Genomic DNA, 21,687 nt, shown 5'->3' with positions numbered 1-21,687 from the left:
TTTTTCAGGACCTCCCAATTAGTATCCTTGCCCCCAGCATTGCTCCCTTGTATCTATATTCTGCTAGAGATATTTTTCTAAAACACAAGCTGAGCCTGTCACCTACCTCTCTAAATCCTGTCCTCGCTCTCTATCACCTCAAAGATAAAGGCCAGGCTCTTCTGTGCCCCTCGGTGAGCACCACCCTCCCAGCCCAGCTTACTATCTACCTCTAACATGTCTTCCACTAGGCCCACTGCAGATTTTACCCTTCACCATACCACAGATCAGAGATCTCAAATTTATTCTATAAAGGGTTAGGTAGTAAATATTTTAGGCTTTGTGCATCTCAATTATAAGTTACTCTTTGTTTGGGTTGGGGTTTTTTGTTTTTTTAGGGTAAAACTATTCTTCGTACATGGGCTAAACAAAAATAGGCTATGGGCTAGATCCAGCAGTGAGCCATAGTCTGCCAACACCTGCCACAGATTATAAAGAGTTTACCCACTTAACACCCTTCTTTACGCTTCTATGCCTTGCCCCATGCTGTCCTCTCTGTTTTGAATATCTCTCCTCTTTTCTATGTCCGGCTAATTGGTACTCACTCATAAGCTGTATCGTCTAGGATAGTCCTACGTGAAGTGAGGTGTGTGGGACAGCAGCTCAGCAGCACTTAGAAGCCTGTCAGAAAATAAGAATCTTGGACCCTACCAAAGACCCAACAATCAAAATCTGCATTATAACAAGAACCCCGGGTACTTCCACACGCACACTGAAGTTTGAGAAGCACAGCTCTAGCAACCCACTCTGACCAACCCTAATCCAGGTCAGGTGACCTTCTGTGTCACTGCGCTTAGCATACTGTACTGAAATCATCTCTTTACTCATTTACTTCCCTACCATTTTCTGAATTCCTTCTAGAAGGGACCACGTCCCACCCATCTTTGCATCTCCAGAAATCAGCATCATACCTAGAATGTGGTAGAGCTCAATTAACGTTTACTAAACTGAAGTAAACTAAGCTAAGCCTCAATTTTTTCATCTATGAAATGGACACAGTAACACTTATCATATAGAACTACTGTGGAGATAAAATGAGACCAGTACTGATTATTTTGCATAGTGTCTAACACAGTATGTACCCCAACAATGTTACTTCCTTTTGTACTGAGTGTGTGGTCTATTACTCAAACATTTAAAATTATATTTTAGAAAGCATTTATGAAATAACGAATTAAAGAAGAATGAAAAATTAAATCTACCTATAACTTCCACTGCATAAAAATATTTTGACAAATACTAGAGGAAAACACAGAAACAGTAAGTCTAATTTGTTACAGATAGGATTGTGAGTTAATTTTTCTTTCTCTCCTTTGCACATCCACTAATTTGGTTAAAATGATGTCTATGAAATAACATGTTTTAGCAGAGAAAGAATGCCAACAATAGGAAAAACATCCCTGCAAAAACATCCATAAAATATCATAAAGTCAAAAAATATCAAGAGTTCTACAGATTTAATTTGATGGGATACTATAAAGTCCTCTAGGAGAGAAATGATCTTCTCTCCTAAATCTATGTAGCGTATGGTAGGTAGTCAACAAATGTTTACTTGTTGGAGAAAAATACACTTAGATCTTTTCCTTCTCTTGTTGGAGATAGATCATCTACTGTTAAGCTTACCAGATATTATTATTTTCTTGGCTTTTAAAAAGAAGTAGCCTGGCTGATTCAGTCCATAGAGCATGTGACCCCTGATCTCAGGTCGTGAGTTCAACCCCACTTTGGGTAGAGTTCACTTCAAAAAAAAAAAAAAAAAGGAACAATGTCATTTGTGCCTGGCTGGCCCAGTTGGTGGAGCGTGCAACTCTTGATCTTGGGGTTTTGAGTTCAAGCCCCACGTTGGGTGTAGAGATTCCTTAAAAATAAAATCTTTTAAAAAAGAAGAGGAAGTAACAGAGAGAGTCAGTGAAGGAGAGAGAAAGAAAATGGTCAAGAAGAGAGAGAAAGAGAAGAGAGGAGGAGAGAATGGGGCAGAAAAGAAAGGGAAGAAGGACTAACAACAAGAAGAGATCAAAGAGAGACGAGAGAGAAAAAGAAAGTAAAAAAGGACGTTAAGATTGGGGCGCCTGGGTGGCACAGCGGTTAAGCGTCTGCCTTCGGCTCAGGACATGATCCCGGCGTTCTGGGATCGAGCCCCACATCAGGCTCCTCTGCTGGGAGCCTGCTTCTTCCTCTCCCACTCCACCTACTTGTGTTCCCTCTCTCGCTGGCTGTCTCTGTCTCTGTCAAATAAATAAATAAATAATCTTAAAAAAAAAAAAAAGGACGTTAAGATAAATAAATGCCCAAAGTAAAATATCTTAGAGGCATTAACATGTCCAAAAGTTCAGTCTCCGTAATGCAGCAAAAAGAAGGGCCCATGCTGTCTGATCACAACTTGGGATAAAGGTACTGCAAGCGCAACTGGAAGTTCTAGTAGTAAGGCCGACAGAAGACCCGTATATGCGTACGGTCACCTGTACGGGCCTGCCAAAAAATGGTGCATCCGAATGACCATTCATACTCCCAGTCAGGAAACAGCCTTAGCTTTTCCTCACCTACCCCTGTGGATACACCCAAGTCACTCCCACTCCAAGCTTCAGTTCCTCTTGTATATGATATGGTCTTTTAGAATGTTAGTCACTCAGAATGCCTGTCAGTAGCAAACTCAGCTCTAGAGGCGACTTCCCAGGTTCGTCCTGAACCTTTCTGAAGGTGCGCTCTCCCAAAGCTTCTGCGTGTGTCATCAGCACCGAGCATCTGCTCAGCGTTAGCAGGGACTGTCCCAGACAACTTATCTAGATTCATTTCCCGCTGACTTTCAACACATATACTTTCAATTCATATACTTATCATTAGCAAATAATTGAAGGACCTCTTAATTCATTATATTGGGCCAGGGAGAGACAACCGTTCCCATTCTCAACTATTCAATTATGCTAAACAATAAATCACGTGCTGCCGTGTTAGTCTCGAGTGGCCTGCATCAATTCTAAGAGCTCATTCAGTTTCAGGAAGCAGCTTACTTCCTCCTTCCAAGCAAGTTTCACCAAAAATAACAAAGAATAAACTTTCAAGCTGCATGTGATTTTCGAGGCCTTTGGCTCCAAAAATTATTTTGTTAAAAGTTCTTTCTCTGTCATCATTAAAAAGGGCCTTTATTGGCTTAACAACAATTCAGGTTTTATTTCACTAAAGGTCTCTTAAAACTATTTCAGATTTGATATTTAATTGCATCAAGGCAATTCTTTCAAATAAGCCCACAACAGACACATCCTGTTTTGTTCTGGCTCTGTGAAAATGAATACTACTGAAAAAACTATACTTCACCGACACACATTTCCAGGAATATCATTTGACAAAAATTACAGAACCATCTTAAACGGGAACATACTGTATCTTGACTTCTGCGTGGTTAACTCACTAAAATAGTTATTTAATATTTTTGACACCACTTTCTAGGTGATGGGAAACTGAGTCAAAAACAAGCATCTATACAGCTTATGTCATTCATATAACTACCACTGTTACTTGTATATTTTATAGCATTAATTGAAGCTACAGAATAAAATCTTAGTTAAGAACATTCTGGACTTACACAAAATGTAAATAATCATTATGGTAGATGAATGATTAGAAACATAAAAATCACCTTCAATGTATAAAGCCTAAAAACTGCTGGTAAGATTACAAATTAAATTCATATATACACTTGTGACAAATTAAGACACTATATTTCAAATTTTATTTTTTAAATGTACCTATCTTTATATTAAATTTTATTAAAATCTCTAAGTCTAAAGCTAGTTCAAAATATGGGTTTTTTTTAAATGTTATTAAAGTATTTAGGAAGGAAGCAAAATGTAACAGACAATGGCTACCTTAAGAAATACTATGACTCTAGTATTTTCCATAAAATAGTGTGACCTTGAGTTTACAGTGCTTGGTCCAAGGACGGGAGATGTGCTAAGAACATAATAAATACAAAGCTGTATTTTAAACCTCAGGAGGCTGGTTCAGCAATCGGACAAAGCAATTCCACAAAAATCTGTCCCAGTGATTCCTTCTTTCCCCACGCACGTACTCCAGGCCACAAAGAAATTCTACAGCTAAGCAGAACAAATGGTGAGGGAGTTAAGGATGTCAAAACAGAGTAAGTCCAAATAATAACATGACAAGGTATGCTGCCTGCCTATTCTAAACAAGTCAAAGAGAAGCTATTCCCTTCTCAAGTGAGATTAATTTGTTTAGAAAGAGGACAAAAAATAATATAAACATTCTAACAGCTTGGTTTTTTTCCTAAATGAATAAAATAATATATAAATGTAATTTAGACAAATAAAGAATTATATTTTATATAAATAAATACTAGATAGCATCTGGTAAAAATAAATAAGAAAAGAAAAGAGGACCAAAGACATTACTACCAGCTCACAAAGATGAAGGTAGGCACGCTGTGGAGTCTTGGTGGGGCTCTAGGGTACAAAAAAGGTTAGAATCATGGCACACCACAAGGCTTACAAGGGTCCCGGTTCTTCAGGCCACCTGGGGCATAAATCTTTTTGAGTTTCTTAGGCAAAGCAGTCAGGAAGCTAGTGCTGGCGGGTCCCTTCACAGATTTAAAACTAAGACAAGCCCTCCACATCAAGCAAGTGCTGCCTTGAGGAATAAGGTAAGTTTCCTTACTAATTTCTAATACTGAAATCAGGACAAGGTCACTTTCAAGTCCACCATGAATATTTTAGTGATGGAAAGAACCCAAACATTCACAGGTAAGAGACCTACCCCACCTCCAGTTCCAAAGAAAACACAAATAAATTTAGAACACAGAGTAACTACAAAATGTCTTAAAAGACAATACTGGAAGTTTTATTGGCATAATTCTTCCAAGCAACAGCTAGGTTTTTAAAATGCCATCAGTACATCTTTTTCAACACCTATCAATATTCCATTCCCCTCTGTGTCCGTATTAAGCTAGACAATTTTGGTGTGCAAGACTCTATAGCACACCTTATTCTTTATGTCTCCTTAACATACGTGCACTGTTACATCACCGCTGTTACTAAGCACTAAGAAACCGTTTCCAGCACTACAGGAAACTGTGCTCTACCTGATTACCAGTGACCACCTAATCAGTAGAACCGAGGGCAACTTCTCACTCATCACCCTCTGATTTTTCTGTAACACCTAATGCCAGTAACTACTTTACTGCTTCTCAGAACTTTTTCTTTCTTTGGCACCCATGACTCAACGCTCTCCCAGTTCTCCCTCCTACCTTATAGACTATTCAATTCAGCTTCCTGTACCAAATCTACTTCCTCTTCCTGCTACAGAAAACAGTCCCAAGTTCTGTCCTCAGCCCTCACTTCTCCCACAACAGTTTCTTCCTCCCTGATCTAATCTACTTCCATGGCTTCACCATCTCTGTCTCCAGTCTGGGCCTCTCACAAGCCCTAGATGTGCACTTCCAGTTGAATACAGGACAGCTCCACAAATATGTTCCACCCGAAACACCAATATACCCAACCCATTATCATATCCCAACTTACTCATCACCCAGTCACTCATTCACACATGCATGTGTGTGTGTGCACACACACACACATTTAGTGAGCACTTATGGGGCCAGACATTATATTAAATGCTTCACATCATCAACTATTTTAGTCCTCAAAAGAGTCCAATAAATGAAATAGTTATCCCCACTTTACAGATGGGGAAACCAAAACAAAGAGATTAAGTAATCTCTTCAAGGTCACAAAGTCAAAAAGTGGTGGAGTCAGGATTTAAACCAGGCAGTCTGATTTCAAAGATCATGCTTTAAACAACCACACTGTATTACTTCCTGACTGCCCAGGCCTGAAACTTGTCCATAGTCCTACACAGCCAGACACTATGAACTTAGTCCTGTCACCTCCGGATCTCTCCCATCTGACCTTCTTTTCCATTCTCACTGACATTACTATACTTCAGTCCTCAAATACCACTTACCTTCTCTCAACTTCCCATCTCCCATCTCTCCGTATTTCATCTATTTACTTGTCACTCTCTTGCTTAAAAATCATCTGTGGCTCATAGTTCCCCACTGCCTACAGGATAAAGTCAGAACTCTTTCTAGCCTCATCTACTACCACTCCTCTTCACAGCCATCATGTTCCAGCTAGAAAAGACATGTCATTCTTTTTGACTGCTTAGCACTTATCCCCTTCTAAGTCTAGGCAATTCCCTACCTCCCAATATAGAAGCTAAAAATGCAAATGGAGCCTTTACAGGCCTCCTTCACAGCTACCTCGTGGTACCTGACATAGGCCATACCAATTGGATGTGCTAACACCTGACTGAGCTGGAAAGTGGGCACAGAGAATTCCCTCTGGTAGCAAGAACAGCTGCAGGAAGACTGGAGTCCCAGGCTACATCAAGTGTGCAGGGCCGGAGGTGCCCCACAGCACAAGCACAGTCCCTACCCTGGGGTGGCAGCAGCATTTTCCTTGGGCTTCCTCACTGGAGTGACAAGTATCGTTCCGGACTGCCAGCATTCAAACCTGGTTTCTCAGCCATCGCGACAATTCAGTGAGCTACCCAATATCCTTTTTGGCTTCAATCAGTCCATCCAGCTGTTTCTAAGTAAGTGTCCTGACTAGCTACTCAGACAAATGGAATACCTCACTCACCTCAGAACATGCCCTTTGCTTTCCTGACTTACATAATCTTGCCCACTGTTTCTTCCATCTAGAATTCTTCTCCATTAGTCAAAATTCTTCCCATCTTTTAAGGCCCAGCACAAGTGCTACTTTCCCCATTAACATAAAAGCAAACGTTTAATGAGCACTTTTCAAGGGCCAGGCATTCTCCTTGTCCAATCTTCACAAGAACAGTAGGAGCTAGATACTCGCATTAACCCTGTTCTATAGCTGAAGAAACTGCAGCAAAAACAAACTATGTCAATCTCCCGAAGTCACATGGCTAGTGAACAGAGATAGAGCTAGAACTCAAATCCAGGAAATCTGACTGCAGACCCCTGCCCTTAACCAGGAAACAGCAAATGACAGCCCACGAATCAACTCTAGTCCATCAGCCAAATCTAATCTGTATACATCCATGACCTAAGAACAGTTTCTGCATTTTTAAGTGGTTGGGAGGGGAAAAAAAAAAAGAATAACATTTTATGATCCATGAATATTATATAAAATTCACAAATTCACATTTCAAAGTCTATGGTATTGAAGCACAGCAACATACTGCCTATGGCTGCTTTCTTGCCATAATGGCAGATTCAAGTAGCTGCAACAGAGACAGTATGGCCCAAAAGGACCACAAAGCTTCCAATATTTATTACCTGGCCCTTTATGGAAAAAGTTTAAGACCTTACTTTTGCCCGTTAGATTACATTGCCTCTTACAAAGCCTGCCTTCCTTACTTCCCCCAAGCTGGAATAAATCTTTCCCTTGTCTGTATTTGCACACCCTTTCCACCTCTCTTATAACAGGTAGCCTATTTTGCTTCGAATTACACTTGACTTATTTTTTTCCTTGAGCAGACTATACATTCCTTGAAGGGAGGAAGTAATCTTTTCCACTCTGCATTCCTCTTGGCGCCTTGCTTATTGTTGGCAGTCAATAGATGCTTGCTGACTTTAGATAAAATATTGCAGTATGAACTTCAAACAGATTTTCCTAACATGAATATGAATCACAGAAGTCACAGCCTAGACTCTGTACTGGCAGGATGGGTGATGACAGGCCCCCTCAATCGCTTCTGGTAAGTATATATTGGTACGGCCTTTGTGACAGACAATTCCGCCTTGTTCATCAAATACCTTGAAAGTGTGTTTTTTTTAGGATTCAGAATTCCACTGTCGGAAATCTGTCCTAAGGAAAAAAGCAGACCAGTGTGCAAAACGCAATAGTCACAGTAGTCACAGGAGTTGACACACTTACTGAGTACATCTTACATGCCAGGTACTGAACGGAGTCCTTTAAATGCAGAACCCCCTAACCCTTAAACACTGTGATGAGCCCTATGTTATAGGTGAGGAGAGTAAAGCTCAAGAGGTGAAATCATTTGTCAAAAGTTAAGGAATGACAGATTTCTTTTAAGGGGAGCACTACAGCTGATTGTAATTCTGCAAACTAATTTTTTCTATATTTACTACTATAATAAGCATGTATTACATATATAATTTTTAACTCAGTAAGAGAGCACAGAAACCCTACTCCTGTCTTTTTTTCCTTTGGAAGACAGAAAATAAGTCAGAACAGAATAAGCGAATGCCCTTTTTCATTTACTTTGGAAAGCACAATAAAAAGTCACCATTCTGGACTTTGAAACGAGGATAGTTACTTCCTCACATGAAACAGCCTTGAGAATAACACTGTGGATTCTATGTTTCCCATGTAGCGTCACTCAGCCAATTCTGCCCTGCTTTCCTAAAACACCATACTGGTTTTGCCAAAATGTAAGTAGACAGAAAATTATGTTGTGACTTGTACTGAATAAAGACTCTGGATATGAGGATGGATTCATCTATAATTACAGCAATTTAGAGAGGAAAAGTCCCACCCTGTCTGCAAATCTCCAGGGGTATTACATGACCCAAATCACTGAATTTTGGACTTTTCTGGATTCAGGCTGTTTTGCCTCTGATCCAAAAACACTAGTCCCAGGTCTCCTTCTATATCTACACTGAATTAACACAATACTTCCAAGCTAGATCTATTAAATCCTATGATGACCATGTAAGAACTTCCCAGACCTTACCTCTTCTGGTACAATAATGAGTGGATACTTGTCCTCAGATAAAAAGTTGAAAATAACCCATACTTTAAATGCATCTTCTTCTGTAATGAGCAGGGGACTCTTGGTGAGGTTTTTTTTGACACAGAGGGTCCAACACATCCTATTGAATTCAATCTTGTCAAAGTTGTCTTGGACCTAAAAAAGAACGAGTTAAAATTTCAGTGAAAAATTTCCAATGAATGAGGAAATATTCCAAAATAAGCAGGATATAAGCCAAGTAAAACAGATACAGGTTTCCATTCTAACCAATCCAATTAACTAATAACCATTTTCTAAGTATTTGCTTGTGTACCACACTTTCAAAAGCCCAATTAAGAATGTTATATTTAGCCTGACACTAAAGCAACATCTGTCCGTCCAAATCACTGACTTGGCACATAAAATACTAGCTTGTTGAATAGTTATTTTTTCACATGTACACATTCTCTTCTAAATAAAACTACCAACCCTGGTACAGAGGAGTGGAGAATGTCAATTACTCAGTATGAGCCCCATACAGTTATCTCATCTTTACCTATATAGTCAAAGAAGACATCTTCTTTTGGAAAAGAAAAAAAAGCAACTTTATCTGAAATTCTAAAAAGACAGCCCTGCTATACAGTCATTCAATCACGCATTCAGTGTCCCCTCAGCATCTACTATGAGCTACGTACTATGCTACAAATTAAGGATATAAAGATGAAGAACGTGGTCTCTGCTCATAGAAAATTCAGTTTATTAGGGAAAACAGATATGCAACAGACACAAATTCTAATACAATACCATGTATAATTCAATATTTTTTCACTCATTCAACAGATAAAATTTAGATAGTGATTATTATTGCCAGGGATAATCAAAGATACTTAATATGATACTAGCCCATGTCTCCAAGGGATGCCAAAAGAATTACAAGAGCGTGGTAAGTATTATAATAGCGGTAAGCAGAGGGTTCTGTGGGAACACTGAGGCCCTAATCCAATCTTAAGAACTGGGGGAAGATTTGCAGAAAAAGTGACATGACAAGAGAGTAGAGTCCTAAAGGATACTTAAATATCAAACAGTTTATAGTCACTATGGAAAACAGTATGGAGGATCCTCAAATTAAAAAAAAAAAAAAAAGCCATATGATCCAGCAATTCCACTTCTGGGAATATATCCAAAGGTAACAAAAATGCTAACTCAAAATAAATATCTGCACCTCCATGTTCCTAGCAGCATTATTTACAACAGCTAAGACATGGAAACAACCTAAGTGCCCATCGATAGATGAATGGATAAAAAAGTTGTGCTATATCTCAATCCCAGGACCCGATCAGGACCTGAACCGAAATCAAGAGTCAGACACTTAACCAACTGATCCACCCAGGTGCCCCTTACAACCTGCATTTTAAAAGCCATATTCTGGGACAATAAGGAAGATGTACTGGAGAAGGCAGAGTGGGTGGCAGGACAGTATGAACAAAGCATTTCTTTTTGGAAAGAGAGAAACAAAGTGTTATGTGTATGGTAAGGAAGAAGTCACTAGCTGACAGCAGGGAGAAATTTCTCTTGATCTCTACTTAGAATTTGTGGTTGGCACACAGGAGTACGAAGATATCCTTTGTGCTCTGCCTTCAGTACCCTGTCTCAGTCTGGTACCATTTCCCACACCTCAACTGCACACAATTGATCCCACGAAGGGAAAGCAGTAGCTGCCACTGCAGCTTCTTTTTCCTTTTCATTTTTTTTCCTTTAACACCATTTATTTAGACTTTTGGTGTATGCGTGGCATTTTATATGCAGTTTCTCACTTAAACTTCATATTAGCCTTGTAAGGCCAAAATTGTCCCTATTTTACAGATCAGGAAATAGAGGTTCAGAAAAATTGAATACCAATTCACGTGGCTGACAAATATCAAAACTAGAGTTTAAATCAAAGCTCAAATGCTGTCTCTTTCCACTATGCTAAACTGCCTACAGAACTCAGTAGACGGAGGACATCTATTCACAGGCTACCACCATCAAATCTATCCACCTGCACCCCTAAAAAACACTTTGGGGAAATTATATGTACACAAAAGCATGCAGCCTTACCCTGAAGAACAAGAAGTGATTGTATGTGGATTATGTGATGAATTATAGGGTTCCTGAGGAGGAGTGGCTAGACTTTTGGCTAGAAAAGCAAATATACACCAAATCACAAACAGCTTTGTAATTTTAAGAAACAGACTATAAGAAACCCCCAACTGAAGGGTTTTAGAGCAGAGCATGAGAGTAGGTCATCAGCTGCCCAGATTAGTACTTTGCAGAAAGACGGAATTTGAAGCAGCCCTTGAAGTATATGAAGACTGCAAGGAAAAGTATTACAAAAGACAGGAAAGGAAATGGCACGAGCAAAGGTATGGCAGAAACATCACACCAACCAAGTTTAGGGGATAGTCACAGGACGGAGACAAAAACAAGGGAGAAGGAAAGATAAAGTTTTCAATTATGAGCATCTTCAACCTGAAGGTCTGGTAGATATTTAGTTGGAGGTGTCCAAAGCAAGGTGGAATGTAGCCTAAGAGGTCAGGCAGATCTGTGAATCAACTGTATGCTGATGACGAATGAAGCCATGACGGTCAATGAGATCACTGACAGAAAACGTAAATCGAGAAAAGAGATGGGATCAAAAAACAGAACCTCAGGGGATACAGACATTTACAAAACATGAGAAGGAAGAGGAATTATAATGACCGAAAGAACAGTCAAACTTGGTAGGAGAAGTACAAAGATATGAAAACTGAGTGAGGAAACAGTTAAGAAAGTTTGATCAATAGTGTCAAACACTACAGAGATTAAAAAGGAGTTGTTTAAGAAAAGACCACTGGTTTTGCAATTTGGTGGTTACCAGTTACCTTCAATATAACCAAGAAGTTTGGGTAAAAATCAGATTGCAATGGCATCAGAAACCAAGCAAATTCTCCATAAATTTTCCCAGGAAATAAACAGTGGCTTTTTGATCTAAGTCCACTGTATAACTTAATTTTAATAAATTGTCTGTTTGGCTCATTCGTTCTCTAAAATTTAATGCACTATTCTTGAGTTTAATCATGCTCAAGGATAAAAACATACTAAATGAAGGCATTTACATATTTTTCTAAAAGTACAAAATGAAATCAAGTATGAAAAGCCCACAGCTAACATTGTACACAACAGTGGAAAACTGAGTTTTTCCTCTAGGATCAGGAACAAGGCAACAATGCTCACTCTCACCACTTGTATTCAACACAATATTGAAAGTCCTAGCCAGGGCAATTAGGCAGGCAGGCAAGAAGGAAAAGAAAAATAGAAAGAGAAGGAGAAAGACAGAGAAAGAGAAAGAGAAAGAGAAAGTAAAGGAAAAGGAAAAGAAAAGAGAAGAAAAGAAAAGCAGGGAGGATGAAAAAGGGAGGGAGGGAGGGAAGGAGGGAGAGGAAGGGAGGGAGGAAGGAAGGAAGGAAGGAAGGAAGGAAGGAAGGAAGGAAGGAAGGAAATCCAAATTAGAAAGCAAAAAGTGAAATTACCTGTTTGCAGATAACATGCTCTTTCTTATATGTAGAAAACTCTAAAGATTCCACAAAGAAAACCTGTTAGAACTAACAAAACAAATTTGGCAAAGATGCAGGATACAAATCAACACTTAAAAATCAGCTGTGTTTCTAGACACTAACAATAAACAATCTAAAAGAGAAATTTTAAAAATCCCATTTAGCATAGCATCGAAAAGAATAAAATACTTAGGAATAAACTTAATCAAGGAGGCAAAAGACTTGTACATCGAAAACTACAAAATGTTACTGAAAGAAATTAAAGATGATATAAATAAACGGAAAGACCTTCCATGTTCATGGATTGGAAAACTTACTATTGCTAAAATATCCACAGTACCCAAAGCAACTTACAGATTCGATGCAATCCCTATCAAAATCCTAATGGCATTTTTTTTTTTTCAGAAACAGAAAACATCATGCTGAAATTCACACAGAATCTCAAAGGACCATGAATAGCCAAAATAATCTTAAGAAGAAGAGCAAAACTGGAGGCCTTATACTTCCTAATTTCAAAACATATCACAAAGCTACAGCAATCAAAATAGTATCATACTAGCATAGAGAGAGACATACAGACCAGCAAAACAGAGCCCAGAGACAAACCCTCATGTGTGGAGTGAAATGATCTTTAACAAGGGTGCCAAGACTATACAACGAGGAAAAGACAGTCTCTTCAACAACTGGTGAGAGGAAACTGAATATGCACGTGCAGCAGGATAAAATGGGCCCTTACCTTACACCATACAAACAATTAATGCAAATGGAATAAAAATCTAAATGTAAGACCTGAAACTATACTCCTACAAGAAAACAGGGGAAGAGCTTCATGACATTGGAATGGGCAATGATTTCTTGGATAGGACACTTACAGCACAGGCAACAAAAGCAAAAATGGACAACGAAGACTACATCGAACTTTAAAACTTCTGCACAAAATGAAAGCAATCAACAGAGTTGGACAAAGGTGAACTAGTCCTTGCCCGTCACAGAAGTTACACTCCCGGAGGGGTACCAGGTATCGAACAATACAGCAATAACATAACCATCTACATGATGAAAACTGTGGTAAATGCTACAAAGGGAAAATGCAATACTGTAAGAACACTTTATAGGGCAGCAGGTTAGCTCTGGGGAGGGCAGTGTGCGATTTGGAAAAACCTCCCCGAGGAAGTGACAGTCAAGCTGAGACCTACAGGATGAACAGGAATTAGATGCATGTTAAGGGTGCAGGAAGCCTTACAACAGAGGAAGCGACATGTCTGAGGCTCTGTGGCAGGAAGGGTCTGGGTAATATGAGGAACAGAGAGAAGGCCAACATAACTGCACTGAAGGGAACAAGAAGGGGAGAGGAAGAAAAGGAGGCTGGAGAGGGTGGCAGAGGCCAAATCGAACATGGCCCTGTATGCCATGATAAGGATACTGGGCTTCACCTAAAAACAAGAGCAAGCCATTGAAGGGTGTGGGCTCAATATTTAATGCTTGCTAAATTAAAATAAATCTATACATTGAGAAGATCTCAAGGTCTGTTCTAACTATAAAAGGTCTAGAAATCTCATCTAAGATTACAAACTGCTCCAAAATCCCAGTTTATATCACACATAATAAATCGAAAGTCTCACATCTTTTGGAAAACTAATAATGGCTGCCAGTGGTTTCAACATATCCAAATGGAAGAAAATATCCTAGAAAGAAATGTATAGAGTTGTTCTCATTTTCAACATATATTTCCTTTTCACTAAAATCTATACAGGATAGCAATGCTATTTATAGACATCAATTCTAGCTCAAAGTACTAAAAGTATTTACAAAACTAAACTCACATGTTCTCTAAACTAGAATTTTCATCCAAACCAGCTCAAGACTAAAGTTCCTGTGGCACAGAGACAGTTCTCAGTAGACAGGGAAATTGGCCAATTTGATGCTTTGGCAATTGATCGTAGAATTTGTTTTCTCAGAAAGCATTCATACTCTTCCATCAATAATTCTACTTCAAATAATCTATCTTAAAAGGAGAACCAGAGTCAGATAAAGATTTACCTAGAATAGTCACTATTATTTATAAAGTGGGAAAAATATAAAAATAAAATACAACCCCACCAAAAAGGGAACAGTTATAAAGCCATGGGACAAAATTATCATACAGTCATTGAATACCACTTAGCAGCTGGGTGACCTTAGGCAAGTAATGTAACCCAAGGCCCAGTCTCTTTGTCTTTAAAATGATAGTGATGATGGTACTTAACCCATGGAGTTGATATAAAGAATTAATTGGAACACTTATTTAAAATATTTAGCAGAGGGGTGCCTGGATAGCTCAGTCAGTTAAGCATCTGACTCTTGATTTCAGCTCAGGTCATGATCTCAGGGTTGTGGGATCGAGCTCCAGCTGCAGGGAGTCTGACTCTCTCTCTACCTCTCCTGCCCCTCCCCACCGCACGTGTACTCCCTCTAAAATAAATAAATCTTTTAAAAAATTAAAATAAAATAAAGAGTTGCCATATGATCCAACAATTCCATTCCTAGGCAGTACACCTGTAGGTTAAGTACCATCATTAACCATTTTAAAAAGAATTGAAAATGTATATCCACACAAAAACTTGAACATGAATGAATGCGCAGAGCAAATCAACAATAACCAAAAGATGGAAACAACACAAATGTTCATAACCTGATGAATGTGCAAAGAAAATGTAGTAGAACCATCATGAAATATTCAGCCATCCAAAGGAATGAGGCACCACTACATGCAACAATGTAGATGAATTCTGAAGACGTGCTAAATGAAAGAAGGCAGACACAAAAGGCCTCATATTTATATGAGGCCCAGAATAGGCAAATCCATAGAGACAGAAAGTAGATTAGCGGCTTCTTAGGAGTGTGGGGAAGGAGGGAGTGAGTGCTGATGGATACAGGTTTTTTGAAGGAAGGTGAGGAAAATATTCTAAAATTGAATGTAGTGACGGGTGCACAGAAAAGTGACTCTGCCGGGGCACCTGGGTGGCTCCGTGGGTTAAGCATCAGACTCTTGGTTTTAGCTCAGACCATGATCTCAGAATCCTGGGATTGACTGAGCCCTGTGTCAGGCTCCCCACTCAGCGGTGAGTCTACTTATCTCCCTCTCTCTCTGCCCCTTCTCCTGTCACACTTGCTCTCTCTCTCTCTAAAATACACAAATAAATAATAAGTGACTGGGATGCCTGGGTGGCTCAGTCAATTAAACGTCTGCCTTCAGCACAGGGTCCTGGGATGGAGTCCCACATCGGACTCTTTGCTTGGTGGGAAGCCTGCTTCTCCCTCTGCCTACCGTGCCCTGCACCGCCCCCCCCCCCCCCCCCGTTTGTGTGCTCTCTCTCTCTCTGACAAATTAATAAAATCGTTTTTTAAAAAAGTGATTACACCAAGAGCCACTGAATTATACACTTTAAATAATTAAATTGCATGGCATATGAATATCCCAATAAGGCTTTTCTTTTAAAAAACAGGATTTCTTTAAACTATGTAACTCTTAGATTTATATCGCTGGCCACAGTACTCAATGGCATAAAGTCATCCACAGTTTTCAGAATTTAACCTCTTTATTCACCAGAAGTTTTTAGTGCTGGGCGCCTGGGTGGCTCAGTCGGCTAAGTGTCCAACTCTTGATTTCCACTCAGGTCATGATCTCAGCATCACAAGATTAAGCCCCACATCAGGCATTACGATGGGCCTGGCACCTGCTTAAGATTCTTTCCCTCCCTCTCTCTCTGTCCCTCCTCAACCACCACCCCCACCTCAAACGCACACTCTCTCTCTCAAAAAATTAAAATTAAAAAAAAAGTTTTTAGTGCTGTATAACTTCACAAACACGGCGAAAATGTAGAGTCCAACTGGGCCATTGTGCCAAAATAATACTATATAACTCTTAAGCAACAATGAAAGGAAAAATAACACAGGCTAAAGGACAATAAAAAGAACTGTACAAAAACATGGTTTTGGGTAGTTAAGAGCAGTAGGACTTCCTACTAAATGACAGTTGTTAGGCTCCCACTTGAAGACATTTTGATTGCTGATGGTATACGGATTCAAATAACAGAAATTTGAAACCTCCTTTTATGGAAGAATTAGAACTGACATGAACAGCAAACATTTGCTATGTCAGCCTAGAAAAACAATGCAGAGGCTACTAAACTCTAGAGAAAGGACATTATATTGAACTGAAAGATTTCCTTCTGTTTTTCTTCCACGTGTATGTTTGTTTCCAAAAAACCAAAAGGAAAAGGATTATGCTAGAAAAGCAGCAGATTCCCCCACAAGGACTTGGCATCTTCCCAACGAGTGTTGGTTTTAATCATAATGGTTCAGACCAACCCTTAACATGTGGCATCAGGGAAAAGAACTGACAAGATTCAGACCCAAAAGCCTAATAGGCTATTAAATCTCATGAAAGAATTCGATTGTCACATAAATACACTGAAGCAGGACTAGCTTTTCATATGGTCTATGGGGCTCAGTAGTAAAAAGCTAACAATATATTGCTTTCTTCAATTATTCACTGTCAGATAATCCAGGTATAAGGTCTCTTTGCAAAAAAAGAGAGGGGAGACTCACAAAAACATTCTTCCTAAATGTTTACAGAATTCCATTCTTTACTAAAGAAGGAATTTAACAAATAAGCAAAAAAAAAAGTTAACACTCGGGGAAGGCAAATTATTTGATACAAGAACACAGGCATATTAATCATTCGATGTCTCAAGAAAGGTGAAAATAAATTCTATCAACGTGAAGAACAATAGGAAGATGATTATCTCTGAAGAAGCAAATACAGAAATCAAATAGAAAAATTACTTTTTAGAAAATGAATTTCAACATAATTTATCTTAGTCCCAACGCCTTCAGAATAATTCTCCCAGGCAAAGGCAGAAAATCTCTAAAACCACCTGGGGGAAAAAAATGATAAAAATGAACACTGAAGAACACCAGATACTAATTAAAAGGAAAAAACTCATCTTAAAATTTTTGAGAAAAAAATCTAAGAGAACTAGAGCCTGACAGAGTCTGAGATTTGTCAGAATAGCTTTTAAGCCACTCCCCCTTCTCCTATATACCCAATAACTGGAAAAACAATAATTCTAGAAGGAAGTGATTAATCCCCCAACAGTACAGTTAAAAGAACACTGATCTAGAAATTAAATGGCTTAGGTTTAAATCTGTCTAACCCTTATTAGTTAGGCAACCTTATGCTCTGTTTCCTCCTGAATTAAATGGGAATAGGAATTCCAGTTACGCGCTGCAGGATTCACATGACAATCAAATGAAACAGCGTGTGTGAAATATATATACATATGACATACATAGATACGTATATCCCGTCCTGCAAATTTAATCATTACTTTATATTTCTTTTGCACAACCAATTACAATCTCTAAACTTTATGTTAACATTCTCCAGTCACTACTGGCACTTTTTCAACCAAGTTTCAAAACAAGGCACTAATCTTCACTCAATTTAAACCGACACCATGGAAACCTTGGCTGCTTTATTTGGATTGAAGGACTGGCAAAATTCCACTCCAGGTGGCTAAGCAATAATAAACAAGAACTGACTGTTTCATCACATCCTCATTCATTTTGTGAATAAGTTTTTCTCCAACCTTAGTGGCAAATTTTGAACTTTTTAAATACGGCTATATTTTCTCCCCCAATTACAGAACTTTAAAATACCTAAATACTAAAACAAAAAACATTTTAAAACTTAAAATTCAAGATATTTAACTAAAGTTACACCAAAGAGAACAAAATACAGTATTTAGAGTACAGCACTTTGAGATATGAAACCATTTTTCTCTATCCACTGGCCCACCCCACACAAATTCTATCACTGAAAAGGCAATTTTTAGATTTCTGAATATTTCCCAGTATGTTCTATATTTGCATAACAGACCTAATTCTGATTATCTTTCCATGGGGGGGGGGGTGATAAGGGCAGAAGGAGAGGGAGAGAGAGAATCTTAAGCAGGATCCACACCCTGTGCAGACCCCAAGGCAGGGCTCGAACTCAAAACTCTTTGAGATCATAACCTGAGCCAAAATCAAGAGTTGGGACGCTTAACCAACTGAGTCACCCAGGCACCCCTGATTGTCATCAAATATTTGTGGAATTTAAGACATATTTACTTGTAACACAACTACAGAACACAAACGAGCTACCTCATCAATGAAAGGAACAGCACCCAGGGAAAGCTCCAGAAAATAGTACAGCATCACACTATGCAGTTCTGAGACCTCACAAATCAGTTTCTTGTAATAATTTGATTCAAACTTTTTTTTAAAGATTTGAGAGAGAGAGGGTGAGCGAGAGAGAGAAAAAGAGAGAGAACAAGCAGGGGGAGGAGCAGAGGGAGAGGGAGAAGCCGACTTCCCGCTGAGCAGGGAGCCCAAAGCAGGGCTCAATCCCAGGACTCTGGGATCATGACCTGAGCCGAAGGCAGACGCTTAAACAACTGAGCCATCCAGGCACCCCTAAACATTTTTTATTGAAATATAATTCACATACCATAAAATTTGCACTTAAAAGTGTACAATTCAATAGTTTTTAATACATTCACAAAGTTTTGCAACCACCATCACTATCTAACGCTAGAACATTTTCATCATCCCAAAAAGAAACCACAAGCCCATTGGTAGTTACTCACCATTCCCACCTCCCCTCAACCACTAATCTACTTTTTATGTCTATGTGTTTGCCTATTTGGGGCATTTCATATAAATGGAATCACACAATTTGTGGCTTCTGTGGGCCTTATTAAATCTTACATTTCATTATAGTATGATTTCTCTTTTTTCCCCAATTATTAGGCATGATCAAAGCAATGTTATCATCTCCGCAGGAAATACTTAAAAAACATTTAACACATATACACATAAAACAAACACAAAATCATACTGTGAGGCTGATATGGAATAACAGACATAGGTATAAAGAATACTACATAAATGAACATACTGTAATCTTGACAACCTCTGCAATAAAATTTGTGAAAAACATGTGATTTTTTATTTTCCTAAGATTTTATTTATTTATTTGACAGAGAGAAAGAGAGCACAAGCAGGGGGAGCAGCAGGCAGAGGGAGAAGCAGGCTCCCTGCTGAACAGGGAGCCCAACGCAGGGCTCGATCCCAGGACCCTGGGATCAGGACCTGAGCAGAAGGCAGATGCTCAACCGACTGAGCCACCCGGGTGCCCCTAAAACATGAGATTTTTTTTAAAGAACTCTCACCAACATTTTGACATTTTCCAAAGTACTAACTTATCGTAAATTTTAATTGCTGTACTTTACTATTATAAAGACACTAAATTACAAAAAATGTATATATATATATACAGCAATAAAAATCCAAAGAAACCGTAGAAAAAAATATGTAAATAGTTGCGGTATTTAGGTGACGGGAACATATAGTTTTTAAATTTTTTTAAATTTATTTATTTATTTAAGTCATCTCTACACCCAACATGGGGCTCAAACCCACAACCCCAAGATCAAGACTTAGCCAGCCAGGTCCCCCTAAATGTATTTTACTTTTAATTTTAAAGTAGTATCACTGTCACTTTTTGAAAGGCATTTTTAAAATATACCCAAAAATTTCATGCTTGGTGTCATAAATAGGCAAAAGCAGGAATTTCCCACCATTCATGTGAATAAATGATAACTTTCATATCTAAACTAAGTGTACACAATATGGAAAAATGATACTAATACATCGTTCAGTTAAAAAAAACAATTTGAAGAACTTTATGTACAGCATGATCTTAGCTATATGGAAACAAAACACAATGTATTACGTAGGGGTGTGTTTGCATGTATATATTTGTTTTTATTTTTTATTTTTTTAAAGATTTTATTTATTTATTCGACAGAGATAGAGACAGCCAGCGAGAGAGGGAACACAAGCAGGGGGAGTGGGAGAGAAAGAAGCAGGCTCTCAGCGGAGGAGCCTGATGTGGGGCTCGATCCCATAACGCCGGGATCACGCCCTGAGCCGAAGGCAGACGCTTAACCGCTGTGCCACCCAGGCGCCCCTGCATGTATATATTTAAAAAGATCTGCAAAGACATTCACCAAACTGTTAAGAGTGGTTACTCCTGGAGAGGAGACTAGATAGAATAAAGAGGCATTCACTTTTTATTTCATATATTTTTGTATTAATTGCCTATTTAATAAGCATTTGCAATCTTTAATAATTTTTTAATCACCAATTTTTTAAAATTATTTGAAGATGCCATCAGTTTAGATTATTTTCTTCTGAAAAGAAACAGAAGTACATTAAATTCAACACCTTCTTATGTCAATTTTTAATTATCCAAACCAAAAGAGAAACTGAACATGGCAGCAATGCCAATAGGTTATATTTGGCTTCCAAACACATAATAGGTCTTTGCAGCATCTTTACCCCAGAGGAAGCATCTGAGTGGTACCCTGGAAAGTCTATGATGAAAACTTTGCTGTTCAACAGCTATTTAGTAAAGATAATTAACATCACCTTTGGTATTCACATTTTACCCTAACATACCCATGTTTTAACAATTATTGCCAGTATATGTGGAACCAGAATTTAGAAGGAAAAAAAAAAGCACCCTGAGAAGACAAAATACAGCTCTTAATCTCAAAAAATGAGCCAAGTTGTAAAATACCAAACCAAGTTTTAGAAGACAGTGGAGGAGAGGAAGAAATAGGAAATGTCAGTCTCCCATTCTTTCTTTCCTTTCCGATTTATTCTCCTGATGCCTCACACCCGAACTCCTTACTGAGCTTACCAGCAAGAGGCTCTGGGGCCCACCTGAAATGTGCAAATTAAACAACGTTATAAGCAAAAAGACATTAAAAGCATACCTTTTCCAAAATGAACTTGTTTAAATACGGCATGTAGCCCTGATTGGAGACAGGCCCTTCATCATCATCCCTGAAGTGCTCTTCAAGGGCAACAGGGTCATGTGGAACCTTCAGCACCGTGCACAGGTTGTGGGAAAGGACCTAAGGGGGAAAGAAAGTAGTTTAAAGGCACCCGCTAACCAACACATGGCAGCTTCACTGTCTGAACACAACCGGCTGCTCCCTGGCTAGGGAGAGAAAGATGGAGAATAAGCTAACAAATATGGGGTGAGTACTGCTCGGCTGCCTGCTCCTCACTCGGTTGTTACCTCATTCCCTCCCCAGTTCTGGTTCACTTCAAACAAGTCTACAGTGAGCCGGCTCCGTGCAAGATCTATGACTCTACACAGGAATAAAGGGACCGGCATAGGGAATGCAGTCAATGACACTGTAATAGCGTGTATGGTGACAGACGGTAGCTATGCTTGTGG

The 21,687-nt window shown here is 38.9% G+C and overlaps 1 protein-coding gene across 1 annotated transcript in view; it reads right to left on the bottom strand.

The window, feature by feature from the left end:
- SWAP70 (switching B cell complex subunit SWAP70) overlaps positions 1 to 21,687 on the bottom strand; it is a 69,974-nt gene that overhangs the window by 23,104 nt on the left and 25,183 nt on the right. Inside the window, exons 2-3 of the mRNA XM_026486136.4 lie at positions 21,218 to 21,358; positions 8,779 to 8,952 (exon numbers count right to left, since the gene is read on the bottom strand). Coding sequence (XP_026341921.1) covers positions 8,779 to 8,952; positions 21,218 to 21,358 — 315 coding nt within the window. The remainder of the gene's footprint in view (positions 1 to 8,778; positions 8,953 to 21,217; positions 21,359 to 21,687) is intronic.

This window comes from Ursus arctos, unplaced genomic scaffold (assembly GCF_023065955.2).
Source record: "Ursus arctos isolate Adak ecotype North America unplaced genomic scaffold, UrsArc2.0 scaffold_22, whole genome shotgun sequence".
Taxonomy (NCBI): Eukaryota; Metazoa; Chordata; class Mammalia; order Carnivora; family Ursidae; genus Ursus; species Ursus arctos.
The sequence above is the reverse complement of the archived record's forward strand: the minus strand, read 5'-3'. Positions and strand labels throughout refer to the sequence as shown.